This window comes from Phoca vitulina, unplaced genomic scaffold (genome assembly GCF_004348235.1).
Source record: "Phoca vitulina isolate PV1807 unplaced genomic scaffold, GSC_HSeal_1.0 scaffold40, whole genome shotgun sequence".
NCBI classification, from domain to species: domain Eukaryota; kingdom Metazoa; phylum Chordata; class Mammalia; order Carnivora; family Phocidae; genus Phoca; species Phoca vitulina.
In genome coordinates, this window is record NW_022589743.1 from 14532049 (window position 1) to 14545023 (window position 12975).

At 35.1% G+C, this 12975-nt stretch overlaps 1 protein-coding gene across 2 annotated transcripts in view; it reads left to right on the forward strand.

Moving 5' to 3' along the window:
- Positions 1–12975, forward strand: part of USP32 (ubiquitin specific peptidase 32) — a 213328-nt gene that overhangs the window by 172780 nt on the left and 27573 nt on the right. The window contains exons 16-22 of one of the 2 annotated variants that reach the window (XM_032429128.1): positions 3552–3711; positions 7212–7366; positions 8263–8344; positions 9440–9514; positions 9983–10121; positions 10378–10483; positions 12423–12596. In XM_032429128.1, coding sequence (XP_032285019.1) covers positions 3552–3711; positions 7212–7366; positions 8263–8344; positions 9440–9514; positions 9983–10121; positions 10378–10483; positions 12423–12596 — 891 coding nt within the window. The remainder of the gene's footprint in view (positions 1–3551; positions 3712–7211; positions 7367–8262; positions 8345–9439; positions 9515–9982; positions 10122–10377; positions 10484–12422; positions 12597–12975) is intronic. The other variant, XM_032429129.1, reaches the window with a different exon arrangement.

Here is a 12975-nt window from a genome sequence, read left to right on the forward strand (position 1 = left end):
TTTTCTATATGAATCTCACTATCCACAAATTAGTTCTTACTAATGGCAACAGAGTACTCAGTACCTGTAAATTAGTTGAACAAAATTTAGATTTCTTTACATTTATTCATTCATTTATTCATACATTTACCGAGCACTGTATTAGTACCAGCTCTACAGTGATGTGCCTGTGGGAGTGGGTGGCTTACCTGGAGCGGAGGGAATAGTCACTGGACTAAATAAAGTCAAGGGATTGTGAGGCTAGGCTATTAAATAAGTCATCCATATAAATGCAGACTTTAGGATAATGTAGGGCTTAGGCTGGAGCAGAAGTCTGAGAGCCGGTGCCAAAAAGTTCAGTGAATATAGGGGAAGTGCTGCAATGATTACTTCTGAGACTGTTATTTTTATTAACCACACAGGTATCCAGTTAGGGATTGGTTCATCCTATAGTTGTTGGTAGATTTTTGTGTTTTGTCTTTTTGAAGGAAGGACACAAAAATGATCATAACAGGATGATAACAGGAATCCAAGGCAAGTGAATTCTGATTGTTGCCATTATTAGGATGAGTCATTGAGAGCATAAATAAAATGCTCTAAAGTAATTTAAAAGACTTGAAGTATATAATATCACAATATTAGTGAGTTAACTATGTCATTATACTTTGGGGCTTATACAGTAAACAACAGGACTCATACCCTCAATACTCTTTGCGTTGTCAATGCAGTAAATTACTTCATAAGAAGGTTCTTTTTGTAGATCAAGAAACACTCTCCCTCATATAATGTCCCAGATAGAACTTTCTTATACCAGAAAAGTTTGCATAAATGAGATACAGTAACTTAGATCACTTCCAAAGAGAGGAAAAAGTCTGCTCTAAAGCCTTAGTCTATAATTTTGATGTTGACTTTGACTTACTAGTAATTATGTTTATTAAAAATTGTGTTTAAGTCGGAATCAGGAATTTGGGCTTTGTGTTTGTTGGCTCCAAAAGGTTCCTACTGTATTTGGCATCAGAACTCCTAGAAGATACATATAAATACGAATATACATAGATACATATACATATATATACTTTATTTATTGGGAGGTGGGGTAGTCCTTCAGTTAGTTACTTAATTTCTGGGACTTTCCAGCTTTATCGTTATATTCTATATCTGGGAATATATCTGGGAAAACATTGTGATAATTGTGTTTGATATATATATAGTTTGATATTTTAGAGCCTGCCTAGATTTGGATTACCAGTGTTCCGATCTCTAAACCTTAGTTTCTTCCTCCTCTCTAAAATGAACATGACTGTATCTACTTCATTAGAGTTGTTTTGATAATTAAATAATACATACAATTAGCACAGCATCTGATTTATGGTAAGTGGTCAGCAAATGCTGACAATTGCTAATATCATCATCATCATCATCATTAAATGAGTTTTTTCAGAGCCTCACACAAGGTCATATTTTTTACATTGATGTCAGACAAATATTAAAATAATTTTACTAGATCAAAGCTGCATTTGCTAGCTTGATAGAATTTTTTTCATCTCTAAATATGACACATTTGCCTGATTTCAGGAAAAAATGCTACAAAAAACATTTAAAATGGTGTTTTCAGGGCGCCTGGGTGGCTCAGATGGTTAAGCGTCTGCCTTCGGCTCAGGTCATGATCCTGGGGTCCTGGGATCGAGCCCCACATTGGGCTCCCTGCTAGGCGGGGAGCCTGCTTCTCCCTCTCCCTCTGCCTCTCCCCCTGCTCATGCTCTCTCTCGCTCTCTGTATCTCTGTGTCTCAAATGAATAAATAAAATCTTTAAAAAAAAGAAGTAAAATAAAATAAAATGGTGTTTTCAGGTAGAGAATACTAAATGTATTGCCATGGCAAGGTTAAAAGTGAATGCTTTCACCTTCATACTTACATAAGTCATACTACTTACTTAAAAATATCTTTGGGGTGTCTGGGTAGCTTAGTCGGTTAAGCATCCGACTCTTGATCTCAGCTCAGCTCTTGATCTCAAGGTTTTTTCCAAACGTGTGATGATCTCTTTAAGGCAAATTCTTGCACATGGAATTGCATCTATTGTTTGCCAGTTGCCACTGAAGTTAACAAGTTCAAAGACAAGAATAATTAAAATGTAAATAAATATGTGTTTTTGTATGTGCATAAGAATTTGTTAATTTGTAATTTTTCACAAAATCACTTGTTATCTTGGCAAACAAGATGCATATTATAAAAACTACTTCATTATCAGTTCAAATTCTGCCAAAGGTATGTTTTTATGTAGCCTGACAACTACCAATACTGAATTATTAATCTTGCCTCAAATCATATTAAACTAAAATCATAAGAAGTTATGGTTGGCTTTGTAGCTATTAGTACCTGTCTAGAGGTGGACAGACTTTGTCCAGCAGTCTTAGAGGAGAATACAAGGGAGAGCCCTTTTACTGCTTATCATTTAAGTAGGATTTGAAAAAGCTCCCAAATGGAGCTTCTCAAGTGCCATACTGTAGCATATCAGAATATGCGAAATACTTTTAAGAAAAAGTCCTAACGGTTTGGTTTGTAGCATTGTTTTCATTTGGTTCTTTACTGCCCCCTCTTGATATTGAAAAATGCTCTATTGCAGAAGACATTGGTTACTAGGGCAGAGGGAAATAAAATAAAACCTGATCACTTGAGACTGTTAAAGTTTATGTAGGATTTTATGTTTTAAAGTATGTTAATCCTGCTATCCTTTTGGAATACTAAATTGATAATGTTCTACTCTTAAAACTCTTGGAGCAATATTTTTATAATGAAATGTTTTCCTGTGTCTTTGGGCTGGCAAGCACATTATTGGAGGGGGTTACTGAAAAATCCTGTTTCAACATGAATCTCAATTTTGCTCACGCACTGTAATTGTTTTTATCATAGACAAAAATATATTGAGTCAACCAGTTACAGTAGAACATAGCAAAGTTTTATATGAAAACATTTTTATCCTTACTACTAATACAAGAAATAAAATTTTAAGCAAATTTATAATATTCTTTATATGTGTTAAAGAAACAAGGTATTTTCAAATGATGTCCACTGATAAGGTTTTATGAGAGAAATACGTTCATAAATTTCTGAGAATATTATAAATTGCTACACTTTGGCTGGCAAAATGACTTAGATAATTAATGATATGGCCTTCTATACTTTTTGACTTATAACTCCAGTCCTAAGAATTTGTCCCTTAAAGGACATCATTTATATACATGAAGTATGTAAAAGTGAAAAGAATTATAGTGTGAAGGGAATAGAATTATAGATAATATTTAAGATTTTTCCCCTTAATTTCAGTGTTACTCGCTTTTAAATAAAAGAGGAGAAAATAATCACCAGGAGTTCTAATCTTGGAAGATGGGTTTAGGACCAGGAGCCTGAGAGTATTTAAACCCATGTAATTTAAATCTGTGAATCTCTATAATCTAACATAGATAGTGAACCTATTGAACATTTTAGTTTAAAAATAAATCTCAGAAATTCGGTAAAAAATGACAAGTTTTGTTTCTTTTATAGTGATCACATTATATCTTTTATAACAATAGGTGATCAAGAATAGCAAGACAGAAATCCCAGAGCTGGAATTATTTCCTCGATACCTTCTCTTTCTAAGACAGCAGCCTGCCACTCGGACACAGCAATCTAACATCTGGGTGAATATGGGTATGATGAGCCTGAGAATGTTTCCTCAGCATTTACCAAGAGGTAACTTAAGAATGCAGCAAGAATACCATACATCTCTTTCAAAAACAAAAACAACCAAGTTGCTCAAAGTCTGGTGCCACTGCACTAACACATATTCCCATCTACTTTCATACGGAATCAGTAAATCGTCTGTGGGGCTTAGATCTATGGTCATGCGCAAGACTAGATGGGGTAGTGGCAAAGTCTCATCATCAAACTGAGAAGAATTGTTTCCTTTTCTGGTTGGTAAGCATACAAAGAAAAAAGGCCATTATAAATTATTTGTTTGTCGTAAGTTAGAATATGCCAGTTGATGACTGACTGGTCTTTTCAGCTCCACTCAAATTTCTGAAAAGTAACTTCTTTCACAGTATCATATTTTTGTTTATTTGTTGGTGTTTTTTGGGACTCTTTTGGCAAAACATGATACATTTCTCATGCTTGGTCCAAGGAGTCTTTATAAGAGACAGATAATATAAAGTGAAGAATATTTTTGAAAATTAAAATGGCACATTTGCTTTGAAAAACATCAAGCCTATCAAAATGACATATAAGTTCCCATTTTAATGTATTGCATGCAGAAAGTCCCCTTTGATTTCTCTGTGAGGTTAAATTTTATTGACAGGCAGGACTTGCTCTATGCTTTTGCTTTGCAAATAATTGACATTGTTCTTCAGCAGAAATAATGAGTTATCCATTTACACAAAGTCTTACTTTGTGTAACAATGCCAGAATGTTATTAATATAACTTAGGATGCAAGAACTACCTTTGAACCCAAACCAACCCTGTAAGCACCATTCCTCCTTTGAAATCAAATAGTTTTCTGTCTTCCTTAAAGGTTTTAGTCACATAATATATTGGATATTCTTACACATATTGTTTGGTAAGAATTATAGCAAAGCATTGGCTTCTGCCTAACCAAACTTGGGGAAAATGTCAAAATCGAGGAGCAGTGAAATAGAATCACTATGAAACATTCTTGATTTAATTTTCCATTGAATAAAAATATTCACCTTGCTTCCATGGCACCCATAGCATATATCTTTCTCAATTCTCTTTGAAAGATAACATGAGAGGCAAGATGTGTTGTTGTGCTTTTAGTAAGTACTCTTTGTAACTCTTGTGCTGATCCTAGATTTTTGCTGCTTCTGTAAATTCCACTAGATTTGTTGGTGCTGTTCAAAAACACAGAATTATGTGTAATAAGTGGCTGCCTGCTTAATGAGCTATGCTATAAAAACTGTCTAGAATTCAAATAAATTTATGTGGCTTACAACAATAGAAATTGACTTGGACACTACACTTGCAAATGCTTCTGAATCCTAGAACTGGGTAGTTATGCTCCAAATTTATTCTTAATTTGAAATTTTATTCCTTACTAATTAATTCTGAAATCAATCATTAATCGTTTTGAAGTTTATGAAAATATGCTTTCTTGCTGTAATCTTATAACTAATCCTCTGATGTATAATTGGAAAATTTTGCTCTTTTATTTTCTGTTAAGAATTATCCTTTGCTTGCTATCTGATAGTAAAATATTTGCTAGGCTATGTGTTTAAAAATTGATCATGGTTGGGTTTTGTTCTGCCATAACTTATTTTTCATCTTTCTTATTACTCAATGTATTAGGGCTGTTTACTAGACTCTTTTATTACTTTTGAAGTGATGGGTGTACAAACTGTGACACAGTTAACAATGACTTAAACATAGCCTTGTTGACAGATAAGGCTACAGGGTCTTTGTTTCTTATATGGTTTTTCAGCCTATTTTAGGTGAATGAATTCTTTCTGGAAGCTCTTAAAAAAGCAGATGATGGGGCACCTGGGTGGCTCAGTCGTTAAGCGTCTGCCTTCAGCTCAGGTCATGATCCCAGGGTCTTGGGATCAAGCCCCACGTCAGAATCCCTGCTTAGTGGGGAGTCTGCTTCTCCTTCTCCCACTCCCTCTGCTTGTGTTCCCTCTCTCGCTGTGTCTTTCTCTGTCAAATAAATAAAATCTTTAAAAAAAAAAAAAAAAAAGCAGATGATACCAATACTTTTCTCTGCTTTGTTTAGTAGGTGAAGATTCAAAGGCATTTAATAAGAGGAAAAAGCTAAGTCTCCATTGGATGGGTAGAAAATTACCTGGCATGTATAATTGTACCCTGGATGGGTTACATTGATATGCTTTGTTTATTTTTGTTTTGGGTTGCTTAGTAAACTATAACCTACTATAGCTAGAGAGGACCATTTTAAGCTACAGCTCTTGCCTGGGTTTTTGGCTGAATAGTTAACCAAGGTTTAGTTAATTGTTTTAGCAACCTGTTTTTAACTTCCGTAATCTCTTGTCACTTCATCCCCCTTCTCTTTTGAAGTAGGTGGTTAAACTTGATATATTCTTTCTTCACTTATCTCTCTTTCCCCTTACTACCATTCTTTTTGTTTCTTGAGCCCTCTTGGAATTCAAGATCATTTCTGCTGTCATCTTATTTTGCAGGCAGGTCATATGGTTTTCCTGCCTTTTCAGCGGGGCAATTTTTTTTGTCATGGGAAGGTTCTTGGTTTCATTTTAAACTCTGGCCATTGTAGTGTCTCTGCCTATTTAGAATTTTAAGTAGAAGTTTCTTGTGTAATTGTACTTCTGTGCCTGGTATTTGGGGCACTTAATTACTGGGAGTGATGGGATTAGTAATTCAAAGACAGTTTATTTTAAGAAAGTGGGTCACATTGTTAAATAACAAAAATTCAACCAAGTAAATTTTAAAGATCTAATTGGCTTTATTAATTGATTTATGAATCTGGCAACATCCCTTCTAGCGAGTAGAGGGGTGCTCCCAAGAGCTACAGAAAAAAAAAGAAAAAAGGTTTTTAAAGGTAGAGAGGGAGTGGAAAAAAGGAAACTCTTCACAAAGATTCCATTGTTTTAAGCAAGGTCTCCCTCTTAAAGGGAATAGTAGGGTCTATCAATAAATTTCCTAGTACTGACCAGGAAATTCACATGTTGACTGGTTAAAGGTTACATTTCTAGGGATTTGAAACTGCAGTTAGGTCAGGTATTAAGTCTTGGTTTACTGACTTAGAGCTTTAACGTAAGTGATCCCATTTTGGGCCAGTGGTTTTCTTTTTAACGAATTCAATTTTCTGTGGAATTCTTTTTAATGAATCCAGTTATCTGTGGAATTCAAATCAAGTCCCATATGATCTTCCCCATTCTTACATTGAATATTGATTTTGCTATTGAGCGTGACCCTGCTGAGGGCAGCCAAGATACCGTGGCTGTTGTTGATACTTGCCACTCCTCTTGGGATCCAAATATTGCCTGTTCCTTGGGCTTCTGGTCTTGTTGCTCTTCCTTCCAAAGTTAAGGCTTTGAACTTAAACACAGTTGGTCTCCTATCTTAATTTTAAAGCTTCTTAATTTATAAAATTATTAATCCTATAATTCTCATTTCTCATCATTATTTCCTAAAACAGTCATTGCTGAGTGGGGTGCTTTTTTTTTTACACCTACCTTTTTCCCTATTATGATTACCATGACCATAGGAAATGTACCTTCTCCGAATGCGCCATTAAAGCGGGTCTTAGCCTATACCGGCTGTTTTAGTCGAATGCAGACCATCAAGGAAATTCATGAATATCTGTCTCAAAGGCTACGCATCAAAGAGGAAGATATGCGCCTGTGGCTCTACAACAGTGAGGTAAGTCATTTCCTGTTGTAAGGTGACTTGTACACATGCTGAAAAAGATCCGAACAGTACAAAAGTATATAGTGAAAATTCTTCATTCTCATCCTCTGACCCCTGTCTTCCATCCTCCTCAGAGGTAGTGCTATTAATTGCTTATATATTCTTCCTAACATATGCAGTATGTTTTCAGATTATACTCTGAAATTGGATCATAGGTAGTTTTAACCCGTTCTCTATTCCATTGTTGCCTCTTTATATCCTCCTGTGACCACCATTGAGAGGCAGTATAGTGTAATAGTTAAGAGCACAGTTCCTGGAGCCACACTGCCAGGGATTAAATCCTGGCCCTGCCACTTGTTTAGTTGTATAACCCAGAGCAAGTCACTTAACTGTCTCAATTTTCTCATGAGTAGGCGGGCAACATAATAGTATCTCCCTTAGAATTAAATAACTTAATTTTGTGAGCACAAACAAAAACATGTAATTCTACTGTAGGACTTTGATTTTATATTTTTGGTTCCTGGTAAGTTTCATCTTGATCATAAGCATGTTTACTGAATTTCATACTAGATAGTAAAGAAAATTCTTTTGTACAAGTGCTTCAGAAAAATCTAAATCTCAATGAATTTTAGTTTGGTGTGTGATAAGTCTTCCGATCTCCCCAAAATTCTGTTATAATTTTGTTTTAGAGCATGAAGTATTTGTTTATGAAGTTGACATTGTTTTTCTCTCATTTTGCCACCTAAATTATAAATATTTATGAACTATAATATGCGAAATATCGGTCACGTGAGTTAGAGAACTACAAGGACATGTTTAATTGTTTTAATTATCATTCATTTTTATTTCCTTTTCTGTTTCAAGTTTAGTAATCAAATTAACAAAAACATTTTCTCCTCCATACACAGAATTACCTTACTCTTCTGGATGATGAGGATCATAGATTGGAATATTTGAAAATCCAAGATGAGCAGCATCTGGTAATTGAAGGTATAAGATGGAAGCATGCATCTATATTAGATTTTAGGGAAAGAATTTAAAGATTTAGTTACTAATAATCTGTTTTATAATTTTTCTGACTATTATTTGATCATTATATTCTTTATAGTAAAGAAAAACCATTCAGCTCTTATGTAATCCTACATACTACCTAGATTGCTTTAAAAGAAGAATATGTCTGCTTTCATTGGTTGGCAAGGAATAGAAACATTGGGTAGAAACAAGTGAATTCAGTTATAAATTTATAAAATTTCAACCTGCCTTTTTGAGTTTGAGTAAGAAAACTAACTTTCTGGCATAGTTAGTGGCAGAGGCTTTCATTAGTCATCAAACACTGGTCACTCACCAACAGAACTTGTATATCCACACATAGATTTACACACTGACATGGACATGTCACTGTAAACTTAAAATGTATCTTTCCCCTTCAAGATTTTTGGAAACATTGCAGACCGCCTTTGTATTAAAATAAATAGATTATAACACCCAGTGCTCCATTCAATACGTGCCCTCTTTAATACCCATCACCAGGCTAACCCATCCCCCCACCCCCCTCCCCTCTAGAACCCTCAGTTTCTTTCTCGGAGTCCATAGTCTCTCATGTATTGAATGGAGCACTGGGTGTTATACGCAAACAATGAATCATGGAACACTACATCAAAAACTAATGATGTAATGTATGGTGATTAACATAACATAATAAAATAAAATAAAATTTAAAAAAGAAGTTGAAAAAATAAATAAAATAGATTACTCTAACAGTTGTCATAATTTAAGAAGGAATTGTGATAATTCTAATACATTAAGTTTAAGAGCTTTAATTACTTCTATAGATGTTTGAGTATAATTTTAATTCAGGTTGGTAATTGAGGGAATAGCTTACTAATGAATTCTAATCAAGTGGCTATAAAGTCCCCAATATAAGGAGTTGGAATGGTTTCAGAATCAATTACTAAAATTAACTCAATTTTTTTTTTCAGTTTCTGATTTAGAAATAAGAAATTTTTTTTTTTTAAACAGAAGCAATTGAGTGGGTGAGATTTGAATGGATAAGAAATTAACACGTTCCTCTCTCTGTCTTTCCAGTTCGCAACAAAGATATGAGTTGGCCTGAGGAGATGTCCTTTATAGCAAACAGTAGTAAAATAGATAGACACAAGGGTAAGTCTCTGGTTAATTATTTCTAAAGAGATTATCTTAAAATTATTCTTTTTTCTTTCTCAACTATTGAAGTGTTAACAACTTTTGGCTTTCTAGTTCAAAATTGATTAGGACCCCTTTTTCCTGGAGTATCAATTTTTTTTTTTCTAACCTTGCAATTAAATAATTTATATATTTTTAAAGACATAATACTAGGAGAGAATTGTTTGAATTGTAAAAAACTATCTTAGCAGTTAAAGAAAATCTTTGCTAGTTTTAGATCACAAATGAGCTTGGATTATCATGATTGCCAGTGACTCTCTATGAAAAACCTTCTCTACTTTGGCATTCCAAGACGAGATAAAGAAGTATTAGCTCCATTTAGCTGATTAAAAAAAATTAAAAAATCATTGCGTCAAATACAAGTAACTGGTCTGCCTGCGACATCTTACTGTAGTTAGGCTTCCTTCTCATAATTGTTTGTTCCAGTTCCCACAGAAAAAGGAGCCACTGGTCTGAGTAACCTGGGAAACACTTGCTTCATGAACTCAAGCATCCAGTGTGTGAGTAACACACAGCCACTGACACAGTATTTTATCTCAGGGAGACATCTTTATGAACTCAACAGGTAATACTTCTTGGTTCATTACCCTCTCTTTATGACTTTGATATGAACCCACTACCACTTAAATCTCTTTCTTCACCCTGGGGGAGAAAAGACTTATCTTATTTGCCCTATTTAGTATGAAATAAGGGGCAAGGGATACTTCTCTTGTTTTAAAAAGAAATTTTGATGTGAGAAAATAGATGCTAGACATTTCTGTGCCCATGTGATTGTGATTTATGAGAACCTTTGGCAACAAATTTTCCTCTCGAACTTCTAGGACAAATCCCATTGGTATGAAGGGGCATATGGCTAAATGCTATGGGGATTTAGTACAGGAACTTTGGAGTGGAACTCAGAAGAATGTTGCCCCATTAAAGCTTCGGGTAAGCAGATTAAAATAATACGAAAGTATTAAGTCCTAAGCAGTTGCTTAAGTAACTGATTTTTTTCTACACGCTTTTTATGTTTAGCTTTTTAGCTTTAGTTTAACTAATGTGTTTTAGATCTTTCATGAGACATAAACTAGGTGTCAAATATTTTTACTTGCTCAAATATATGTAAAATACTGCTATAGATGTAGTGTCAGGAAATGATCAAAGTCATAGTCTAAATTTGGGATGTCATTCAGTTTACTAATTTATCAAATATCTGTATACATAGTAAATCTTCCTTTGTTAGTCCTTTACTGTTAGCAGTGTTCTAACTGCAGGTATACCGCTGAGCCTAGTAAATGATACTCACACCTTTTTAACATTACTAACATAATTAGTTCTATCTATAGAATTGTTTTTTAAGATTTTATTTATTTATTTGACACACAGAGAGAGGGCCAGAGAGCACAAGCAGGGCGAGTGGCAAGCAGAGGGAGAGGGAGAAGCAGGCTCCCCGCTGAGCAGGGAGCCCAATGTGGGGCTCAATCCCAGGACCCTGGGATCGTGACCCAAGCTGAAGGCAGATGCTTAACCGACTGAGCTCTCCAGGTCCCCCACCTATAGAATCTTAAAAAGCAGCAAGAGGGGCACCTGGGTGGCTCAGTCGATTAAGCATCCAACTCTCTCAACTCAGGTCTTGATCTCATGGTGATGGAGTTTAACCCCGACATTGGGCTCTACGCTGGGCATGGAGCCTAATTTAAAAATAATTAATTTAATTAAAAATAAAAAGCAGAAAGAATGTATATTACTGAAATTCATGGATACAAATTTTACATTATTATATGTAGTAAAGTTAGGATTATTATTTTTAGGATTATTTTTTATCTTTATTTAAAAACAATATAAAAACTTTTTTAGGGCGCCTGGGTGGCTCAGTTGGTTAAGCGACTGCCTTCGGCTCAGGTCATTTCCTGGAGTCCCGGGATCGAGTTCCGCATCGGGCTCCCTGCTCAGCGGGGAGTCTGCTTCTCCTTCTGACCCTCCCCCCTCTCATGCTCTCTGTATCTCATTCTCTCTCTCAAATAAATAAATAAAATCTTTAAATTAAAAAAAAAAAAAAACTTTTTTAGATTAAAAATTAATCATAATAACTAAAACTTCGACTACTTAACCACTTGCAAGCACTATTCTAATTACTTTATATGTATTAACTCATTTAATCTTCTAAGTAATCCTAGAATGTAAAGCAATATTATTATCCTCACTTTTTATGGCTTAGGAAACTAAGGCTCAGGGCAGTTAAACAGCTTGCCCAAGGGCGCCTGGGTGGCTCAGTTGGTTAAGCGACTGCCTTCGGCTCAGGTCATGATCCTGGAGTCCCTGGATCGAGTCCGCGTCGGGCTCGCTGCTCGGCAGGGAGTCTGCTTCTCTCTCTGACCCTCCCCCCTGTCATGTGCTGTCTCTCTCACACTCTGTCTCTCAAATAAATAAATCTTTAAAAAAAAAAAACAGCTTGCCCAAGATTATAAGCTAGTTAGTTAAGTCCTCACAGTTAAACACAAGGCTATTCTGCCTCTAATAATAAAAGTTAGGATACAAGACTAGAAGAGTTAACTGTAAAAGAAAACTATAACAGAACTTTTTCAATGAGAGCAAAGGCCATTTTAATATTTCTGTCCTACCTGTCTTAAATAATATCTGTGTACCTAAAGAACTGCTTATATGATACTGAACTGGGACACAGTATTGGCCAAAATACCTTTTTTTCCTTGTCATTTGAGATTAAGACTAGAAAGATTTTGTGATTATTCAAAATATATTTGCTGAAATTGAGGCAGACTAAATACTGTTTACCTTCTCATAATGCCTCTGAATGAATGATGGGGCATATTCATTCCAAATTTTATGGGGTAGCAAATAATGAGTTTGATTCCTGTTATATTTATAGTGGACTATAGCAAAATATGCTCCCAGGTTTAATGGGTTCCAGCAACAAGACTCCCAAGAACTTCTGGCTTTTCTCTTGGATGGTCTTCATGAGGATCTCAACCGAGTCCATGAGAAGCCATATGTGGAACTGAAGGACAGCGATGGCCGACCAGACTGGGAAGTAGCTGCAGAGGTTTGTCAGTTTTGAATTTCTAATGTAAGCAATAGATCAAATGTTCTGGCCACGAATGTGTGTTGCACAGCTTAAATGCTAGCTAAACTATTCTGTGATCAGAATTGTACTGTGGAAGTGAAGGAATTTATATTTCTCTGTTTAATTCTTGTTCAGTAACACCAAAACAAAGCATCTTTAATGCAAGTTTTAAAATGTTGCCTTTTTACATTGTAAACTTTTGGGAAAGAATGTAGGAATAATTATTCAGTAGAACTTGGAGTCCCCATAATTGCTAAAATAATGTGTACAGTGACCAATAGACATGTTTTATCTGCCTTTTAATGGGTAAAGAACTTTAATACTCATCACTGTCACCATGGTAAGAACAAAAAAATAG